The sequence below is a fragment of the Odocoileus virginianus genome, chromosome 2, assembly GCF_023699985.2.
Source record: "Odocoileus virginianus isolate 20LAN1187 ecotype Illinois chromosome 2, Ovbor_1.2, whole genome shotgun sequence".
Classification (NCBI taxonomy): domain Eukaryota; kingdom Metazoa; phylum Chordata; class Mammalia; order Artiodactyla; family Cervidae; genus Odocoileus; species Odocoileus virginianus.
This window is the reverse complement of record NC_069675.1, coordinates 28,103,640-28,124,773: the sequence shown is the minus strand read 5'-3', so window position 1 is coordinate 28,124,773 and position 21,134 is coordinate 28,103,640. Positions and strand designations below refer to the sequence as shown.

General features: G+C 53.3%; 1 protein-coding gene across 3 annotated transcripts in view; it reads right to left on the bottom strand.

Moving 5' to 3' along the window:
* The window catches only part of TTC7A (tetratricopeptide repeat domain 7A), a 119,456-nt gene that overhangs the window by 62,148 nt on the left and 36,174 nt on the right, over positions 1-21,134 (bottom strand). For 2 of the 3 annotated variants that reach the window (XM_070477880.1, XM_020876173.2), the window contains exons 6-9: positions 11,893-11,971; positions 10,938-11,095; positions 10,273-10,336; positions 283-420 (exon numbers count right to left, since the gene is read on the bottom strand). In XM_070477880.1, the coding sequence (XP_070333981.1) occupies positions 283-420; positions 10,273-10,336; positions 10,938-11,095; positions 11,893-11,971 (439 nt within the window). Of the gene's footprint in view, positions 1-282; positions 421-10,272; positions 10,337-10,937; positions 11,096-11,892; positions 11,972-20,557; positions 20,799-21,134 lie in introns of those variants that run through there. The other variant, XM_070477888.1, reaches the window with a different exon arrangement.

Genomic DNA, 21,134 nt, shown 5'->3' with positions numbered 1-21,134 from the left:
GGGGATCCAGGCTCCCGACCACTCTCAGCTCAGAACCCCTCCAGGAGAGGCAGTCACAGAACACCAGTATCACCTCCAGGGGAAACGGAGGGGTGGATAATTATCCTCTCGGGCTTCTCTATACAACACCACGTGCTCTTTCAAAGGAAAAAAACACACAAAAACATTTGAAAAAACAGATACACCCTGCCAGTGAAGGGCAGCCCCTCTCTGCGCTGTCTCCCAAGAACACAGCCGGACCCCTTGGTGGTGGCAGGGGAGGGACGGTGGAGGGGGTTGTACCTCGGAGAGCATGACATACTGGCCCCGCCTGCCCAGCGTGATGCTCAGCAGGTCATAGATGGCCGCTGCATTCTGCAGGCTCACGGCCCGGTCCTGCTCCTGCTCTGGTGCCCGGCTCAGCACCACATCCCGAGTGGCCTGTGGGGAGACACGGTTTAGAAAAGAGCGAGAACAGAGAATCAACAGGTGTCTTTCTCTATAGGGCCCCTGCCGCTGAAGCCCAGTGACCTTCACCCTTTCGCTGCTGACTCTCTAGGCCACACTCCTAGAGCCAGCCAGAGCCTTTCCCCACCACAACAGCAAGCAAACCCTCCACCTGTAGCCCAGGCTGCGGTGATGGAGCAGTCCTGAGTCCCTGCCCCTGATTTTCAGGGCTTTATTCTGTAAGCTGTCCAACCTATAGAAAAGTCACAAGAACAGTAATGCAACAGCAGCAAACCCAACCCGGTAACATGGACCACAGTGGCTCTGACTCTGTAACAGTAGCAGTAGTAGTTATGGTGGTCAGTTAACGCAACGTGGACTTTCATCCCTAAATAGGACATTCTTTCTATAACCACAACAGAAGTGCCAAATTCAGGAAATGGAACACTGTTCCCTCTATCTTCTAAGAGCAGCTCATGTTCAGATCTTGCCTTCTGTCCCACCGATGCCTTCAGGGAAGAGCCGTCATGCCAGGATCCAACCCAGGATCATGCTCTGCAGGTGGGCAACCAGGTCTCTTGTGCCTCCTTTCACTGTTAAGAGTCCCGTGGCCCTCCTCCATCTCCAGGACACTGGCATTGTTGAGGGTACAGGCCAGCTGTCCTCTGGGACAGTCCTTCTGTGTGTGTAATCGCCCACTCACAGGACAACCCTCAGATAACATTGGGAACTGACAAGATTGGGGGGCGGCTGTGTGGCTTGACTCACAGGCCTAGAGTTTGGGCGGAGGCCCCTCCGCGCCCTTTTCCTCTGAAGGTGCCCCCAAGTTCCTCCAATAAGGACCCCATACCTCCTTCCCATCACCCCTGTGTCCGGCCCAGACCCTGTCCCTGACTTCCCACTATAGAACTCTCCTCTGTCCTTCTCAGGAACCTCCCCACAACCCAAGGTCTCTGTGCTTGGCATCTGGCACCCAGGAGTCCAGTAGCTCAGAGTTGCCGGGGGCTGCTCAGGGCGGGGAGAGGCAAGAGAAAACGTGCTTTAGGAGTGGGAGAGTCTGCACAATCTGAAGGGGGCGCTCTGTAAACCCAAGCTTGAAATCCCCCCATCAGGAACTGGGGACCCACTGTTCTGTGGCCTGTGGTCCCACCCCCTCTTGTACACTCGCATCCTGGGGACAGCACTCAGGAGAAACTAAACAGAGGTCATGGGGATCCTGACAAGGCGGGGGGCAGGCCGGGGATGCTCTGGGCCCCCCGTGTCTCCTCCAATCATAAACACAAACACACACACAAACACACACACTCTCTCTCCGAGGGCTGTGCCTGAGCTGAAGCAAAGTTGGGTTCTGGGCAGACGCTCCCAGCGTCCTCCCACCTCTTGCCTCCTCTTCACCAAAGGGGTCTCTTCCCAGCACCCCCTCCCTCTGTAGAAAGGGCTGAACCCCCTTTCGTGAGTCGGGACTCACTCTCCACTACTACCCCACAAAGGACCTCAGACCCAGGGACTTCACCTCTTTGACAGGATAAAAAAGACCTCCTGACCCTTAAAACCTAGATCCCGCTGGTCAGGTTCAAACGAGGTATCCACAGGTGGTGCTCACAACTTCCTTCCATGCAAGACTACTATCGCCTCCTCCAGGGCAGGGGCTGGGGCTCCCAAGGGTGACGGCTACAGAGGCAGAAGTTCAACAGTCTTTGGATTACAGGTTCTGGACGTGTCCCACTGTGCAGGCTTGACGTGGCTTCCCACAGAGGCTTCTAGAAGCCAAAATGCCTATAAGACCCAAGGACGTGACTCACTCATGGGGGCTTGTCAGTAAGGCAGCCCAATGGCCTTGATGGGGCTGCTCCTCCGGGCACAGCAGGCCAGGGCTGCCCACCACCCCGAAGAGCATGGGCTGCTCCAGGAGAGGGTGCTGGGGATGGAAGAAGATCCCCAGAAAGGCTGAGCCCCAGTGCCAGCCTGGTAAATAAGAGCCGCTCAGATGCCAAAGGGTTAAGGGAGAGGAGCGGAGAGAGGGAAAGTGCCAGAGAAATCCCCCTCCTTCCCAGTGAAATCCACCCACACAGGCACTAACAGGAAGAGAAGAGATTCTAAGGAGAGCCTTGGCAGCAGCTATTTCACCAAGGAACACAAAACCCACTCTGTGCTCAGCCATGGACCTGCCCACTCCTCCACCTCCAGCAACTCCCCAGCTCTCGGCCACCCAGGGTGGGGGGCTGCCGCTATGGTGGGATGGGGCCCGGAGGTTTGGGACTGAGAGAAGGGGAGACCCAGTCCCTGCCCTCAGGGAAAGGCTATGGAAAGGACGCAGCAGCAGTACCCTATGCCCACAGCGAGTGGACTTGACCAAGAACTCAGCAGGGAGAGGGGGTCCTCACGGAAAGGGGGCAGGGCAGGTGGCCAGCAGGGGCGGCCTTCCTGCAGGATGCATCCAGGATCGAGGACCCAGTCTACTGTAGGGGACGGTAAGCAGTAAGCTTTGGCTGGCCTGTCCCTCCAGGAGGACCCTGCCAGACCCCCACTCCACCCCACCCTCCCTTCTGCGGCTGCCAAGAAGCCCTGTGCTGCTGGCCAGCCTCTCTCCACTAGCTCCCAGGTCCTTCCCCGCAGCTCCCTCCCCTCACCAAGGCCCATCTGTGTTCCCCTGGCCATGTGCCTTCTGGCCCCTCAAACTCAATTTGGGGATCCCTTCCTTCCGCTGCTCTCCCTGACTTGTCTTGCCCACCCCACATCCTCTCCCAACCCGAGGCACACACCCAGGCCCCACAGGGCCCCCTCGCTCATTGGTTCTCGGGGCAGGAGTGCATCTTGCTCATCTCTAGCCTCCCAGCCCCAGCAGAGGCCCACACACAGCACTCTCAAGTGACATCTGAAACAGAAAGATTCTGGCCCTCACGTGGAAACTTCCTCCTGTTGCCCTAGACCTTGACCTTTAAGAGAACAGTGTCTCAATGTGTGTGGCTGGTAGGAGGAAGGCGTGGACTCCTAAGCTCTGGGCAAGCATTAGGTTAGAAGGACAGGAACGGATGAGGGAACCACGGTAGCATCTCCTCTGTCTGAGGACTCCCTCCCACCCCAACAGGGAGACAGTAGGAAAGGCATCTTCTTAGGGGTCCTCAGGACTTGGCACCTGTGCCCAGAGGGAAGCGTGGGTCCCCAAAGGAAACCCAAAAGCAGAAGTTTGCAAGCGGTTGCTATGGTTTTGAGGCAGGGCTGCGGTTGAAATGCTCCCAGGTTTGCAGGGCAGCTGGGTAGCCTGTGTATGTAACCATGGCAACAGGGTGGGGTGGGGGGAGAAACAGAAAAGAAAAAAGGAAGCCACAGTTCGGGGGGGGGGCAGCGGGGTGGGGGGCGCGGCGTGCTGGTGACAGGGTAAGAATTCACGTGCAGCTCGGGCCAGAGCAGGCCTCCGGGCACAGGGCCTCGACCTTCTGGGGTCTTAAAGTCCCCACCCAGGGTGCCCTAGCTACCCTACTCCCTCCTCCTCCACTGAGCTCACTCCTACAGGCCACATCCCTGCTCCCAGCTCCATCAGCTGCCTGCCTCACCCTCGGCCCCCTCACATACTTCCCTCCCTCCATTTAAATGTCCTCACAAGGACATCCTCCACGTCAGATGCAGTGACAGTCATGAACTGTATGGAAACTAAATGTTCTTCTCATCACCCCACTCCTTACTAGTCTGGGATAATGACAGGCTACTCTCCTCTGTTTTCCCCTGCAAAACCTTCAGTCTCCTCCACTTCGGGGGGCGCCCTGCTCTTGTTTAATTCATGCACTTAATCCCAGGCAGGTTCATCACCTGTCCCAGCTCCCGGCCTTGGGTCTTCTGCTCTGTTGTCCTTCCAAGTGGTAGCCTCCCCAGACCAAGCAGGTCAGAAGAGGAAAAGTCAAAGAAACGTGCTCTCCCCCACCCCTCCATCATCCAGTGTGACCTACGGTGGCCTTTGGACATGCACCCATGAAGCAAACATCACGCCTTTAGAAAACGCCCACAAGGGCATGTCTTCTGCCCCAGATGGACCAGCGGCGTGACACCTAAGGCAGAATGGTTCCTGCTCAAACAGCCACCCCCCATGGTGCCATGCATTTTAGGAGCTGAATTATCGCTGCCACGATCTCGCACTAACCCCGCGGAGGGGCGAGGTGAAAGTGCTGGGGTTCCCGTTACAGACGGGGACCTGCGTGAGGAGCTTCGCTGACTCGTGCGAGGTCTCCAGGAGTTAAGGCTGAGCCTCCGATGGCCAGTCCAGGACAAGCTTCTACTGCCCTGAGTACCTGCAGCCCTGTGGGCTTCTCGGCCAGCCCTGGTCCCCAACCTCTGTTGGCTGCAGGGCCACAGACAGCCCCGACAGCCCATTTCTCCTCTGATCCTGGACACAGCAGGGTAAAAGGAAAGGGAACTTGTGGAGTACTCTGTAAGTATTATCACATAATGCTGACAATGACCATCCCCTATTCTCCTGTCCTTTTTTACTGGTGAGAAAACTGAGGTTCAGAGGGACCGAGGAGGATACTCAAGGCATACAGATAGGGGGTTTAGGACCCAGATTAGAACCTAGACATTCTGACTGTATCCCAACTCTTCCCCTGCCTCCAGGTGTCTCAGGAAGTATCCGCCAGCCCAGCCCACACCCTCAGAGGCCCTGGGGTGGCTCTGCTTGGAAAGCACCAAAGCAAAACATGAGGCTGGGCTTCTCAATCAGGTCTCAGGGGCTGCTTCTCAGCAGAGAACAAGCTCCCTGGACCACGTCAGCCCTGTTCTCAGGCACAGCCTCTTGACTAGCCAAGGACCCCACCTCGAGGCCTGCTGTCCAGCCCCCACACCCATCACCCTAGAAAGGAGTCTCCCAGTGGCATTTGTGCCTGTCCCTCCCGGGAGGACGCGGTCATGTTCTGCTCGGGCTGTGCTCCCCACCAGCAGACATCATTACCGCTGGCTCTCGAGCCGCCAGCCCACAGAACCGAGAAATAACATGTTCTGTGCCACGTGTCATCTACACAGTGATCCTGGCCAGGCCCCTCTCAGCCCCCATGCTCCTGCCAGCGAGGGTGCGAGGCTCTCCCACCTCCACTGCCTCGAGCATTCTGAGCTGGCAGTGATAACAGGCCCTTTCCCCTCACAGCCTGCAGCACACAGGGTCTCATGTCCGAGCAAAGCAGGTGCCCGAAGCTGGAACAATCTGTGCTTATCTGCAGAGTTCCAAACGGAATCAAGTCCGGGAAGCACTTTTTAAAACAACAACAAAAAAACGGTATCCTCAGACCGGTTTATCATCCAACCAGACCTGAACCTAAATGTTTTCTAAAATTACTGAGTCAGAACCAGGTATCTGTCAGGATAAAACGAAAACATGTTGACCACCGACAATGTACCAGGCACCCTGGTGTTCATTTTTGTACTTCATCCACCCAATGGAGAAAGAGACCTTATTAGTCCCATTTTATAGATGAGAAAACAAGAGAATCAAGGAGGTAAGAAACCTGTCCAGGCCACAAAGGCTGTGAGTGGCCAATTCAAGACTCAAATGGCTGACTGCCTGCCATTGGGCATGGATGGCAGTTAGCTGGTTGGCCTCAGGATCCCAGGCCCCAGGGACTTACTCACCCACCCATCCTCTCTCAACCCAAGACTTTGTGTTCCTTCTGTTCCCAGGAGCCTGACACCAGCAGCTACTTCTCCCCTGGCTGAATGAAACAGGGGCTTGAGGATTTCAGTTTGCTACAACACATTTTCATGCCTGAGATCAAGATTTTAGAAATGACAGAGTCCTATCCCCTCTGGTTACTCAGTGAGAAAATCAGGCTGATTTTGACACATGGGTTTTTAAAAAACCAGAATATGCATTTGAGGTTCAGCAGACTGAGCTAATTCCTTCTGATTGGGGGGCCAGGCCCTCCTCCGAGTCCCTAGATGCATCTTCCACTAGGTAGGAGGACATCTGGGACAAGGGCTGTGATTTAACTTGTCATCATTCTGTCTCCAGTGCTGAGCACGCCTGCCAGATCATCGCTGCTCAGACAAGACTGGATGGATGGAGAGTGGGTAGGTGGATGGATGGGTAGGTGGGTGGGCACTTTTAAATGCCCCTTTGGCCCCCCAAATTCAAATCTGAGTACAAAATACAAGTCTCCTTTAGCCAGTTGTAACTCATGTCCTATGGATTTCTACGATAGCATTTGTAAGGTTTCTGTTTACCTCTTGCAAGACAAGCACTCCCCTATTCATTCTGATCACACTCAGCCTGCCACAAAAACCATACCTACATTACCAGCCCTGCATTCAGACAGAATACTCCTCTGAGTTCCAGACCACAAAATAGGGACCGAGGAAATCTGCGAACACCCCTTCCTGGAGCAGCTGTGCCGGGGACCTGGAGGTGGAGTGCTGTGATGACTCCAGGGCCGGTTGTGCTGGAATAGCTGTTGCCGTAGCATAGTGAATCCTGTAGGGAGTGGGATAACCCAAGGAGCAGGCAAGGCAGCCATCTGCTTCTAGAAGTTTCTCCCGATCACCTCCAGCCAAACTCAGCCAGCATTGAAGGGAGATGAGGAAAACCCTGCTGGTACAGGGAGGCCAGGCTGAGCCTCAGGTGGTCAGTTGAGGGGCCTAAGCAGGAGCCTGGCAGAGGTGCCCGCACCTGGTGGAGAATGTGACCTGTGGGGAAGGAGGGGGTACATCTAGGGCAGGTGAGAAGTCAGGGGCGGTCTGGTCACTCTGAGAAACCACTCGGAGCCACAGTGGCCAGGTCCTGATCCCCAGGTGGGAAACCCTCAGATGAGACATCAAAGCTACTTCCATCACCAACGCCCTCCTCCAGGTGTCTGAAGCTTCTAGATGTGTGACAGGCTGGGTGTGAGGAGGAGGAAGCCAGCCAGCCTCTAAGAGGGCCTCCTCCCAGCCACAGCGCATCAGCGTCTGAGCACGCCCTGCTGCGCATGGCTCAGGAAATTCCCACCACATCCCCACCAAGTCGCCTGTGCAGGCCAGTCAGCCACATACCCCCCTCAAAAGGGAGAGAGCTGCTGGGAGGGAAACCACCTCGGCTCCAAGTGTGGGTCACGTTTTAATAAAACGCCGTCCTCTACTTGGAGTGGTTGGGGGGAATCGCTTTAAAGGAAAGGCATCTGGATTCTGGTTCTGGGCACCCAGATCAAGCAACGGCCATAGGAAATCCTCTGTGGAGACAGAGTCCAGCCTCTATCCCTGCCAGGGAGACAAACGCTGACCATTCTCACACAGACAGCCAAGGCCCTGTTTACAAAGCCCTCCCCAAGACCTGTCTCACTTGATTTTCAAAGTTATCCCCCTGGCTCTTGTACAGAGGAGAAAACCAAGTCAGTGAATCACAGATGTGATCTGAATCATGGCTGCAAGGATTATTAGTATGTGACCTTGACCAAAGCTGTGGTTTTTCCAGTAGTCATGTATGGATGTTAGAGCTGGACCATAAAGAAGACTGAGTGCCAAAGAATTAATGCTTTCAAATTGTGGTGCTAGAGAAGACTCTTGAGAGTCCGTGGATTGCAAGGAGATCAAACCAGTCAATCCTAAAGGACATCAACCCTGAATATTCACTGGAAGGACTCATGCTGAAGCTGAAGCTTCAATACTTTGGCCACCTGATGCGAAGAACTGACTCACTGGAACAGACCCTGATGCTGGGAAAGATTGAAGGCAAAGGAGAAGAGGGTGGCAGAAGATGAGATGGTTCAATAGCATCACTGACTCAGTGGACATGAATTTGAGCAAACTCTCGGAGATAGTGAAGGACAGAGGAGCCTGGTGTGCTACACTCCATGGGGTTCCAAAGAGTCGGACACAACTTAACAACTGAACAACAAATGACCTTGACCAAGACACACACCTGTCCTGGACCTTACTTTTCATATCTGTAAGATGGGAACATAGTAATCTTAGATTGAACAATATGAAACTTACTTTTCACATGGCTCAACACAGTGCCTAAGAGAAGAGATGATCAGCTTGGAAACCGGCAGAGAAAGGACCCAAGAAATGTTCCCAGTTTCACCTTTTGATGTCCCAACTGCAAACACTGTAACCCTCAGCACAGGAAGGCAAAAATAACAGCCTGTGTTTCCCAAAGCAGGCGAGTTCCCTGCAGTCTTACCTGACGGTGTAGGTGCTGAGATGGCCAAGGTGTGTGTAGGGGGCAGGGAGGGGATGCTGGTTTATGGCTGAGGGTCCATAATTATAAACTGGGGTTCAGTCTATGAGAAGTGCACTGTTCTCCCATGAGAACCAGATCTGGCCTTGGTACCCCTATGCCCACATCAGGCTAACCAGATAGATGTCCCCCCTCTAGCATGCACCCTGCAAATCTTTCAGGACCACATCCTGGCCAGTTTGCTCTTGGGATCCAAGTAGCTACACTCCTTCCTGAGCAATCTTGGATCCAAATGGATCCCACCTGGCTGGGGAAGGATACATTCTCTCTCCCCTAATCCAGTGTCGCCCCCCGTACCCTCCCCATCCACTTGCAGGAGGGGCCTGCTCAGCTAGACGTAACTCACTGACCAGAGTTCTCTAAATAAACCCTGGCATCACACAGGTCCAGGTGTCCAAGGAGACATTTGTTTCTGGCTGTTTAGGAACCTGGTTTCTTAAACTCCACTTTCAGTCACCGCTCTCAGATGCATCATTTTTAGAAACCTAGTTCTCAACCCAGGGGTCCCCAGCTCATAAGCTCTGAGGAGCCCCTCAATCAGAGGACGCCTGACTTGGCTGCTCCTGCCCACCCCTCCTCCAGTCCCCCTGGGCCACATCCTTCATCTCACCACCTCCTGGATGACCCAATACATCTCTCCCCCTCAGAGCCTCCATGGCACAGGCATGCGTGTGTGTATACGCACATGTGTGCTTGTGTGTCTGCCTGGGGCAGGACAAGTGGTCTTATGAAAAAATCTAGAGAGTATTTCACTCCCTACCCCCTCCGCCTTATTTCTGCACAGCACTCAGGCACTGAAACCCTGGATAGTTGAAGAGTTATTTGTTTACCGCCCACCTCCCTCACTAGAATGTAAGCTCCACGAGGGCAGGGAGTTTTCTCCATTTTGTCTGCTGCTATTTTTTTGGCGTCCAGAACGGGGCCTGGCACAAAGTAGATGATACTCTGAATTAAGAGTGGCGTGGGACTTCCCTGGCAGTCCAGTGGTTAAGCCTTTGCTTTCCAATGCAGGGAAGGGAATGAGGGTTTGATCCCTAGTCAGGGAGCCAAGATCCCACGTACCTTGTGACCAAAAAACCAAGACATTAAATAGAAGCAATATTACAACAAATTCAATAAAGATTAAAAAAAGACTGGCATGAGTGCATGAATACTTACTTGTACAAGCATCTCACCCCTGTGAGTTACTGTCACTTTAGAGGTGAGGAGCTGAGGCTCGTAGAGCTTAGGGGATCTGCCCAGGGCCCTCAGCAACTGAGTGGCTGGGCTGGAACCTGAATCTAGGCCTCCTGCCATGAAAATTACATGTTCCTTCCACTCCCCTCCATCACCACAGATCCAGCTCAGGCCTGTTCATGCAACATTCTGTTGACAAGCTGATGATATTGTTTAATTCCAGAAGCAGGAGGTAGGAACTTGTTAGCTCAGTCCCTGGTCACTGGAGGGCAGGACCCAGGCCCCCGAAGACAGCCTTGGACACCACACCTAAATCTCATAAGCAAGCCGCACCCCCCTGGGGGGGCAAGCAAAGCCTGCTGCAGTGACATCCACGGGGGCTGATCTCAGCCAGGACCTGGTGGTCTAAGCCCGAGCCCCGCAGCTTTCCTCCACGGGGCGGAGGCTGGAGGCCCAGGTAGAGCCCTGTCACTCACCATGGACTCGCTGATGAGCAGCAGCAGCAGGGCTTCCTCAATGTTATCCTTCGGGCAGTAGAGGCTGGAGGACAAAGAAGGCGGTCTGGCTGCAGTGTGGCCCTCACCAAGCAGCACAGCTGGCCCTTCTGCCCCAGAGTCGGCACCAGCCCTCGTAAGGTGACCTTCCCCTGCATAATTCACAGGCACTGGATTCCACCTGTAGTTCTTTATGGTGCCCCAGAGTCACGGATCTTAAAGGCTGTGGTGGGCGAGGGTGGGAAACACTGCAATGCTCTTGGGGTGGGGGTGGGGGATGCCCCTTCCAGCCCCCAGCACTGCCTGGGGCGAGTGAGTGGCTGGAGCAAGCTGCAGAGATGAGCAGAAAAGAAGCTCACAGACCCCACCTTCGATTATTGGCACAAACAAGACAGATGGTGCATGGAGGCAGGGACTCCCCAAATAATTGTTTGGCCTTTGGAAGCCTTACAGGACCCCCTGCCCCCACCACAAGACCTGCCTTCTCTCGTCTTCTCGGCTCCTGCCTGTTGTAAGGAGCCTGCCTGGCAGGGAGCTGGGCGGAAAGTGCAGGAGAGCGTGGAGCAGAGAGAGGGGCCACCTTGGGCACCCAACCCCAGGGACGGTGGCCTGAGTTTGGAGTGGTCCCCTGAGCAGACAGGGCTTACTTGTCTCCTTCGTAGAGGTGAGGTTTCCGCAGGGCCTGCGTGATGAAGGAATTCTCCTCCTTGCTCATGAACTCGGGCAGAGGCTGAGACAGGGGGCTCCAGTAGCACTCCTCGCTCAGGGAGTGCAGCAGGACCCCAGCCAGGTGCTTGGCGGCCATCTGGCAGAGAGGGCGGGACTCAGAGGCAGGCACATGCTGGCTCTGCCCTGCTGGGCCTTCCACTCACGGCCCGGCCACATCTGCCTGTTGGCCACATGCTGCCCCTTCGGGAGGCCCACCACTCCATTCCCGAGGAGCCCCCTCCCTTCTCTGGGCCTCTAGCATTGAGCTGCCCCCAGCCCTTCCGTTGGCCTTTGATGGCTCCCACTTCATCTTTTGTCCTCTTTCTTCTCTAGACAAGGGGTACATTTCCTCCTCCTTCTGGCCCCATGGAGCCTGGCATGGCTCTGCAGAGCATAAGGCCCCCTGATACAAGCAGCTTTCTCCACCAGACACCTTCCTGATATTTGACAGAGAAGTCTAGAGTGAGAAGCAGCTGTGACTCTGATTCGGGGTGAATAAAAGCCTAAGCGGGCAGGCCTGAAGTGGGGCAGGAAAGCAAGCCAAAGTTCTTTATTAAGATCAGAAACCAAAGCCTGAGAATTAGCACACCACCGTGCTAGGAAGGGATGTCAGGAGGTTTCAGCACTGATCTAATGTGAGGGGCCATGCACAGTGCTGTGATGAGAAGGATGCTGAGGGCATGTCCCAGGCTTGGAGGAAAAGAATGCTGCGGTTGACTAGCAATGTCTGCTGTGAGCATGACAGGGAGAGGATAAACATGCACACATGCATGCAACATATGATCATCCCTGATTCAGGGGTTGCCTGCTAGGACTTCTGCAGCCTCCTGCTGAAATCAACCCCTGAATAAACCAGCCAGAGCCAGCACCCAGCCCTGGGGCCTCCTCCATTACCACTTTGAAGTTCTGAGTTGCTTTGGTCTCCACAGTGCGTAGCACCTCCCGGAGCTCTCTCATGCCTTTCACGATGTTCCTGGTGGGAAGACAGAAGAAGCAGGGTCGTTACCAGCCTAGTTCCCACAAAGACATCCTCATCAAACCCGAGGATGCTAGGAGGAGCCTGCCCGTTTGAATGCTATCTGACAACATCCAGTAATTGGTAAGAAAGGTCAGAATTGTAACACCAGGATCCTAGGGGCCCAGGACTTCACTGATAAAAGAAGAGAAAGGCTTCCTCTTTCCTACAGCCCTCCAGAAACCCAGGCCTCCAGTTCACCATCAGAAAGGGACCAAGATTGGGTCTTTCAGATAGCCAGAGGGAATTTGTTATATGACACAGGGAGCTCAGCCAGCTGCTCTGTGACAAACTAGAGGGGTGGGGTGGGGAGGGAGGTGGGAGGGAAGTTCAAGAGCGAGGGGACATAGGTATACCCATGGCTGATTCATGTCGATGTATGGCAGAAACCCACACAACAACTGGTTTACACACAATTGTAAAGAAATTACCCCCAATTAAAAAAAAAAAAAGGATCAGGTTATTTCAAAGATATTCTGGCCCAAGTGCTCTGGGCTGGTGTCAAACTTTCAGACTTGAGGTCAGCCTCAAAGTCTCCATCTTCACCCACCACATCTGGTCTGCACTGGAATCCATCCTCACCTCTCAGTCCTTCATCACCTGGGGCCTAGATGACAGCAACAGCTGGTCTCACCCACTCCAGTCAGCCCTCTGTGCCTCACGCTTTTTAAAGTGTGATCCATAGTAAGAAATACGTTTGACACTGCAACTCTATATATATATATGCACACATTGCTTACATAAAACTGAAGTACGTTTCTTGGGCTATTATCTATCTCTACTACGTGCAAGGCAATCCACTCTGCTATTTTCTATTTTACATCTCCTGCAACTTCCCCTTCTTAAAGAGGCTTGCAGCAGCCCACTAAACAGATTTCGCAGGCCACTGACGGGTGTGACCCGAGTTTGAAACCTGCTGCCGCTGTCCCTGAGGACCCCACCTGACACGCAAAGACATCTTGTTCCCCTCCATGTTCGCTTTTCGTTGGCTCCCCCCAGGCTTACAGAATCCAGCTGAGGCGCTCAGCACAGCGTCCCAGGGCTGGCAGGCCTGCTCCTTGCCTCACTCTCCCATGTCATCTCTCACCACTTGAGTCCTTTCTGAACAACTGTCCACAGTTCCCTATGTCAAGTTGTGGCACAGGCTTCCCTCACTGCCCTTAAGAGCCCTTCCCCTACACATCCTTAAAAAAAACCTGTGTTTTTACACATCACTTTCCATATCACCTCCTCCTTGCAGCCTTCCCAGGCCCTCCTGACTGTGTAGCTCTTGCCTCGTGTTAAGTCCTCTTTCGAAGCAAGCAGGGCACTGCAGTCACTTCCCACGTGCAGGCTGACCCCCCTCGCACTGTACACCCCCTGAGGGCAGGGTTCCTGTCTTGTTCCTGAAGCTCAGCCTGGGCATACAGCTTGTGCTCAGCAAATGCCCTCACCGGTTCTGGGGGTTCTCTAGATCACAAGGAAAATCAGTAGCTGCCAGGCCAGCAAACTTAGAAATGAAAGATCACAGAGGGTAAAAAGCCAAAGGTGACCGCTGGGGAAGTCACATGAGTCCCTCCTGCAGCTTTTATGCATGAAACAGATTCCTGGGGACTTTGAGCTTGGAGCCATAAAAGGACAGAAGCTCAATTCCTTGCCTTCTGGGAACCTCCGGTTTCCGACAAGCAAGCAAGCGACATTATAAATTCAGATCCCCGTTTGGAAGATTGAGAATGGAGACTAAGACCTGGGGGATAGAATAAGAATCACAGCGATCTTCCCTCATCTGTCTAGAGCTTCTGAAGAACCAGAAAGGGCAAGAAGCAGAGGGTACCACAGGGTCCTCAGAGACTTCACGTCTGGGGGTTGCTACTGAAGGTAGAGTTCACCTCTCTGGGCTGTGCACAGTCCTCTCCTCCATAAAATCACACCTTCAAACAGCATCTCCCAGACTACCATCTACGTGCCACATCTACACTTTTGGCTACTAGCTGTACACCATTAGTGTTACTGTTTTGTGCAATACTTTTCTTTATATCTTCTTTCTTTTTACTTCAGCAGACATCCCACCTTCATCAAACATACCTAAAATCATAGATTTGGTGTACAAGTTGTTTGGCTTCAGGTTTCGCATTTCTTTTTTGCTAATAAATATTACATACAGAAGTACTTTTTTTTCAGAAGTACTTTAAAAACTTAGTCTGTGTATCACTTACAACCATTGGTGTGCCACTAGAGGTACTAAGGTGGGACCAGCAGCATTAGCATCAGGGGAACTTGTTAGAAATGCAAGTTCTGAGGCCCCCTACTCCAGATCTGCTGGATCAGAAACTCTACTGCAGAGCCCAGCAATCCATGTTTTATCAAACTTCCAAGAGGGTTCCAATGACATTCAAGTTTGAGAGCCACTGGTTTAGACGATTCCTCAATGTCTTCCAGTTCTCCTACGCTAAGCAATCAGGTTCCAGGAGGAACACCCTGACAGGGAAACCCTGGCTTTGCAGCCAGATCCTAAATCTGCAATCTTAGGAAAGCAAGGTAGCCAATCTGAGTTCTAGTCTCCCTGTCTGCAGGAGGATTCCTCATTTGCTCACAGTGCTGTCGGGAAGGTGAGTGTATGTGAAGCCCAGAGGACACTAGGCATGTGGTACAGACTCACTGAATATTAGCTATTTTCCCTATTTTCCTTTCTCCTTCTAATCTGGGTCCTAAACATCACGTTACTTATGTTTTAATTTGCCACATTATTTTGCACGGAAGTTCGGAAGCTAATGAGTAAAGGCAGGGGAAGGAAGTACCCAAGGGGATCCTCCAGTTTTGTGTCCATCTTTCTCCTTCCATCAGCCCCGCCCCCACAGGGGACAGAAGGACAGGACTCCCTGGCAGGCAAACCACACCCAGGGACAGGCTGGGAGCCCCCACAAGCCCGAAAGCAAGAGTCTGCAGCAGAAGCCCTTCAAGGCCACCGAGGACTCTGCCTTAGAAAAGGACCCCGAGGTGGACAGCAGGGCAGCTGAGAGGAAAACCACACAGCAGCCACTGTTAGCAGTGAGAAAAGACTGCATCAGTTCTCAGAAGACAGGAAATGGCGGGCTCTGGGAACTCAATCTGCGGGAGAGCTCTGCGGGAGCAGCGGGGCCGAATGGCCACAGGCCAAGGAGGGTCGGACCCTGGGGCTGCCCCAGGGCCCCTGTGGCCCAGAGGAAGCCGGGAGCTCCCCGGACCTGTGGGTGATTTTCCACTCTGTAGGCTGCCTGCCAGCCTCCTCCCCGGCAGCCTGGCCGAGGCTGCTACCAGGAGACCAGAGCCAATAAGGACTATGATCCCTTCTTCCCACTGCAAGGCGAGGACTGTCCTCTCTCTGCCTTTAGGTTCTGCATCATCAACACTCAGAAAGCACTCCCAGGGATCCTGCTTCTCCCAATACACACACAGTTTAGGAATGAGCACTGTATTTTAACAAGATCTTGTGCTCCCAAAGTTGTGTATTTTTACTGTTTTCAAATCTGTAAGGGAACTAGGCACCTAAATAAGCTTCCAAGAATTTTTTTAGCAAAGTAATCACCCTTAGGCATCTTTGGGTAAGTTCCAATTTTTAGTGAATGTAGATAAAGAGAAAAACCAACACAGGTTCTGGTGGCCAGAGCTAGACAGGGAGAGACCCAGGCTCCCAGGCAATGCTGACCTGTTCTGAAATGTCGGGAATGCCCCTCTGCCTCAGTGCACCCCTCTGGGAAATGGGAAGTAAGCTGGGGTCTCTCCCAACAGCCTGAATAATCCTGTTGCAGGTCTAAACTGTTGGTGCCAGGTAGAGCTGGGGCTTTTCTGAGTCCCGTGAGAGGCCAGTTTGAAAGATCTCTTTGTTCCAATCTCTCACATTGACCTTTCTGAGCAAAGCTGACACTTTTAACAATATCCAAACAGGAGCCTCCAACAAACCCTGGCCCAGAACCAGGCTGCATGCAGAGGAGCCAGGAGGCCATGGATTCCAACTCAAGCAAATCCTGGCTGGTCAGGAGCAGAGAGAAAGAGGAGATGTGCGTGCAGGCATGGGTCAATGGAAACAACTTGTCTTAGAGCGGCCTGAAGGTGGGCCATGCAAGGAGGTGGCAAGTTCCCCAGGATCCCTGGTCAGCAGCAAGCAGTAGGGAGGATTTTGCAAAGCACTTTATCTCATCCAGTCTTTGCAACTTCTAATGAGGTTGGTGAGGGAAGCTTCATATTCCTGGGTACCAGCTCAATGCTTCGAACACAGGAGGCACACAAGAAATCATTGTGGAATAAATCCATCCTCATTCTCCAAGGGGAAAATTAAAGCCCTGAAGATGCCTGCCTTTCCAGGCCATCACTCATCCAGTGGAAAAGGTGGGCTCCCTGCAGGCACCAAGAGATCCAGATTTTACTCCCTTCTAGCTAACCAGACCCTCCAGAAAGACAATGGTGTTCTGACTTGGCACAGTTACACTTCCCTTTCCTGGCTATCTGAACTCCAGGACTCCCTTGACCAAGTCTTTTCAAAGGGCTCACTGTACACCAAGTACCTGGATATTGTCTGACTCGATGGACATGAGTTTTAGCAAGCTCCGGGAGTTGGTGATGGACAGGGAAGCCTGGAGTGCTACAGTTCATGGGGTCGCAAAGAGTCAGACACGACTGAGCGACTGAACTAAACTGGATATTGAACACCAAGTATCCTGTTCTCAACAGGCATCCAACTAATATAGGGGGAATGAATTAAGAGGCTGAATGATGAATGAATAGCTCATTTATGGGCTTGCACGTAAGGAGTTCATGGTCTATAAATTTAGCTATTCCCCTGATTTATTCAAGAGCTTAGCAAAATATTTTGCATACAGTAGGGTGCTCAACAAATTTTCTTGAGGGGGAGAATGAGAAACAGGGAATGAGAAAATACATGGAATTACCACTGAATGGAACCTAAACAGGCTCTGGTATGCACGGCCCCGGCCAGAAGTCTCTGTTTCAGGGCTGGCACTGCTAATCGTGTATGAGATGTTTCTGGTCAGACCCAGAAATGCACAGCCAGATCCCAACAGCTGGAGGACTGAACCAGAAGACAGGGTCAGATGAAGTTCAAATGGTTATCAAGCTATTCTTTTCTGCCACAGAACCACATCATCAGTTTCAAAAACGAAAGCTCTCCTTTTCACTCCAAACCCCAGAAAAAGACTGTGACACTTCTGTGCAGGACCCCGAGGACATCCAGGCAAGGGGACCTTTCTAGCGAGGTGGGGGGTGGGCAGTGGGTAAGGATGATAAGACTGTGCATTGAGAGAGGCTGGAAGGATGTGCCTTCTCTGATGGGCCTCCGAGTTCTCCCTTTGCCTAAAGAGGTCTCTTCTGTGACCACCGGCAGGCTTTCCTGGGTTTCGCTGTTGGGGGACTCTGCTCCCTGGATGCCCTCTTGAGCCATCTGTCTCCTGCCCTCCCGCAGCATTGCAGATACTGTGAGAATACTAAATTACTACTGATTGGACACACCCCTCACTGGGTTCTACTCAACAGCAGGCTGGGTTTTCTAAGGTACCTACAAACAGACACACACACACACACAGTAAAAGGGAGAGTGTTTTCATAAGGCTTCACAGCCTGCCAAGCCCTGCAACTCCCTTAGAAAACACACATTCCCTTCTCTATTGTTTGGTTTTGGTACAAAGAACATCTATTGCTTTAGTGATTTAAAAAAAACTTTTTTTTAAAGAGCATGCACAAAACATTCAGCCCACCTGGTTCAACACACATAACCCAAGGTGGCTCCCAGACCTGAGCCAAGAATGGGCTCTGTACGTCTAAGGAGAAGGAAGGGAAAAAAAACACTGCAAGGAGAAATGGCCCCTTGCCCACTGTGGGGGAAGGAGCCAAGTCAGCTCACATTCTTTTCTTGAGAGATGCTCACAGACCCAGTTCTAGTGAGGTCAGGGTCATCAACATTTTCCCTGGCATTGCACCACCCTCAGCTACCACTTGCTGCTTCACTCCTGGAACTGCTTCATGCAAAGGAGAACTAAGCCTCCCCCACAGCCAAGACCTTGGGCTCACCAACCCCCAATTGAAAGATGCCTCCTCCTGACAGTTGGCATCTGCAGAACTGCCCGGCGTGAGGCTCCAACCAGAGTCCACGGCTGCCCTCTGGTGGCAGCAGGGGGAAGTGGGACCCAGGTACCCCAGGTCCCTGCCCCTTGGGAGGGGCCTTCTAACTCTGGACTTTCAGGCCAGCACTTTCAATCCCAGGTCAATTAGGAACTCTGCCATCAGTCACAGAGCAAGGGGCAGGAGTCAGCTGGGGAAATTAACTGCCGGATCAATAGGGCAAGGCCCTTGGAAAAAATGAATGTCCCTCAGACTCTGAATGAGTAAGCGGGCAGCACGAGGGAGGCCCAGGCCTCAGTGAAGCTCCGGATTAAAGGGGAAGCACTGTCTGGAGGCCAAGCAAAGATCACTCACACTGCACAGTGGAGAGCATCACACCCTTTAAGTCATGGCAGATCCTCAACTGGAGGGATCAATCCTCAATCCTCAACAAGTTGGGCCCTGGGAGCCAGCACGACTTGCGGTCATCTGGCCTGTGGGGCTAAGCACCCCATTCTCAGCAGGGTCTCCTCTGACCCTCTGAAGCCTGGGTCTACACCATGCCCACAAGGGAATGAGCTCCGGCTCTCAGATTCCAGCCCAGAGTCTGGGAAGCAGATACCACCACCTCCTCCTGTTCTTCAGGCCCCAACAAACGTCCTCTAACACCCAACAGTGCCTGAGCCCCAGGGTCTCCATTCCACCCAGCCGGTCAGAACAGAGTGTCTCCCTAGACTCCACCCTGTCCTCGGCGGCACCCAGCTCCCTGCCTTCCCTTCCTCCAGCACAGAGCACTGCCCACCATCCACACGTGGCTCCTACAGCTCGCCCTCAGACATGAGCTCGGTGAGGAGGGCCCTCGTCTGGCCCGGGGGCTTGGGGGTGATACTCAGGGGGCTCTCAGAAGCAAGCTGGGAGATGAGCTGCTGTCTCTTCTCAGGGCTTTTCCATCTTAGCCCCCTTTCCCCTACTGGGCTGTGACCTCTTTCGACACAGCAAAGGGTTTCCTCCTAACCCTTCCCTAACACCCCAAGAGCCCAGGCAGGAAAAGGCTCTGGGGCCCGTTAAAAGACTCTCCAGACCTGCCCCGGAGACGGTGACGGGGCGTCAGGTATCCGCATTCCAGTCTCCCCCTGACCTCCTGCCTCTCGCACCTTGAGCTAAGACGGCGGTTCTCAAGTGCGGTGTCAGGCTGAGGGTGGGACAGACAGTTCAGCACCAGGTTTGGTGGCGATACCACCTGTTGGCCTTGTGACTTTGGGCAAGTTCCTTAACATCTCCTTCAGGAAAATGGGGATATGACTAGTTCCAACTTTAAAAGATTACATGTAAAGGCATCAGCATCCTGCCTGACATGCAGCAAGTATTCAAAAAATATTGGTGACTATCAAGAAGAAAGGTGTAAAGACACTATTCAAAGCCCACCCAGGCACCCAGGACCACTTTCTCTCGGTCACATTCCAGGGTCACCCTGGGCTGGACAAGCTCACAGGAAACAGAGAGGGAAGGGCTGAGTTGCTTCCACTCATCCTGAGAACTGCTCCTCACACTCAGGCTTTCAAATGTTCGGGCTGTTCGCTGGGAAAAAAAAAAATGATGATTCAATCTCTGTTTGTCTATACGTGGGAGGCAGGGTGGAGCAGGGGTTGGGGGAGTCAGCATCCTGGCTTTAAGGACCGAAATCTGTGCATCAGGAGATAGAGGACAAAGACAGGGGAACACAGTGACAGCCACAGAAAACGAACTGAAATGACTTGGGCTTTCCTGGAGGGGTGATGGTTACTGCCTCTGCCCACAATGGGCGTGCACGCGCACGCACACACACACAGCCTGAGTGTGCGGAACAAAGCCAGGGCAGGAAGCAGGCCCACTCTGGGGAGGAGCAGGCCTGGTTCCGGAAGAGAAGCCACTCTCTGAGAATGTGACTCAGGGTCCCAGAGAAGGAAGTGGAGCCCTGACTCAGCAACAGCAAGGATCATCAGGACCCTGACCTTCTCCCACACCCCCCACGGGTGCCAAGGCTGCCCTCAGACACCCCTGAAACCTTAAGTGGCATGGGTTTCCAGGACACTCAAATCTGAAGCTGGAACCCCAGGGAGTGATGTCAAGCAACTGACTCCAGCTCATGTGAGCCCTGGCCCCGGGGGTCACATGACCTCCTTCACAGAGCACATGGTCCAGCTTCACACACAGCAGGTGCGTGATAACTGCTGGCTCTCTCCTCCCCTCCTGGCTGTCCACGATGCTCACCTTGACCTCATCACACCAGCAGAGAAGCCAGTATGGGGAAGGTAGCAGGCAGCCCTGAGGGGAGAAGGGAAGGGGACCTCAGTGGCGAGGGATTAACAGTGCTCTGAATTTCATATTCCAGTGTCTGTTCATTCCCACTCTCCTCTTGGACCCTCACGCCCTGAGATGCAAGACAAACAGAAAGCCTCTATTAGAGGTGAGGGTGGGGGCAGAGGAAGAACTCACTCGGGGCCACTGAGCGGCTCCCCATTCCTCAGCCCTGCTCTGATGACCACCGACTTTTCAAACCAGAAGCTGAAACCACGCATATCAAGCAGGGCACACTCGCAGGAACACATGGCAGGCGGTGAGCACCTCGGGGGGCGGCCATGGGGTCTTAACCTGGGCATCTGCTGCGGGCAGTATAGCCTGCTGATTCATGGTGTGAGGCAAGACCGGCACACATAGTCCTAGCTCTGCTCCAGACAAGTCACTTGTGTTCTCTGAGCCTCAGTTTCCCATCTGTAAGGTGGGGATGGGAATGACAGTGCTTACCTCAGAGGAGTGCTGGAAGGACAAAATACACAAGCAAGCAATGCACAAAATTCAGCACTTAGTACGTGGCATGTATTAGCAAGAGGAATATTTCTTATGAATGAATGAAGGGCACAGAACACTAAAATCAGAACCATCTGGGGACTCACTGGCAGTCCAGTGGTTAGGGCTTGGCGCTCTCACTGCTGCGGCCCAGGTTCTATCCCTGGTTGGGAAATTAAGCTCCCACAATCCATGCAGCGCCCTCAAAAAGTGTCTCCTCCCCCCA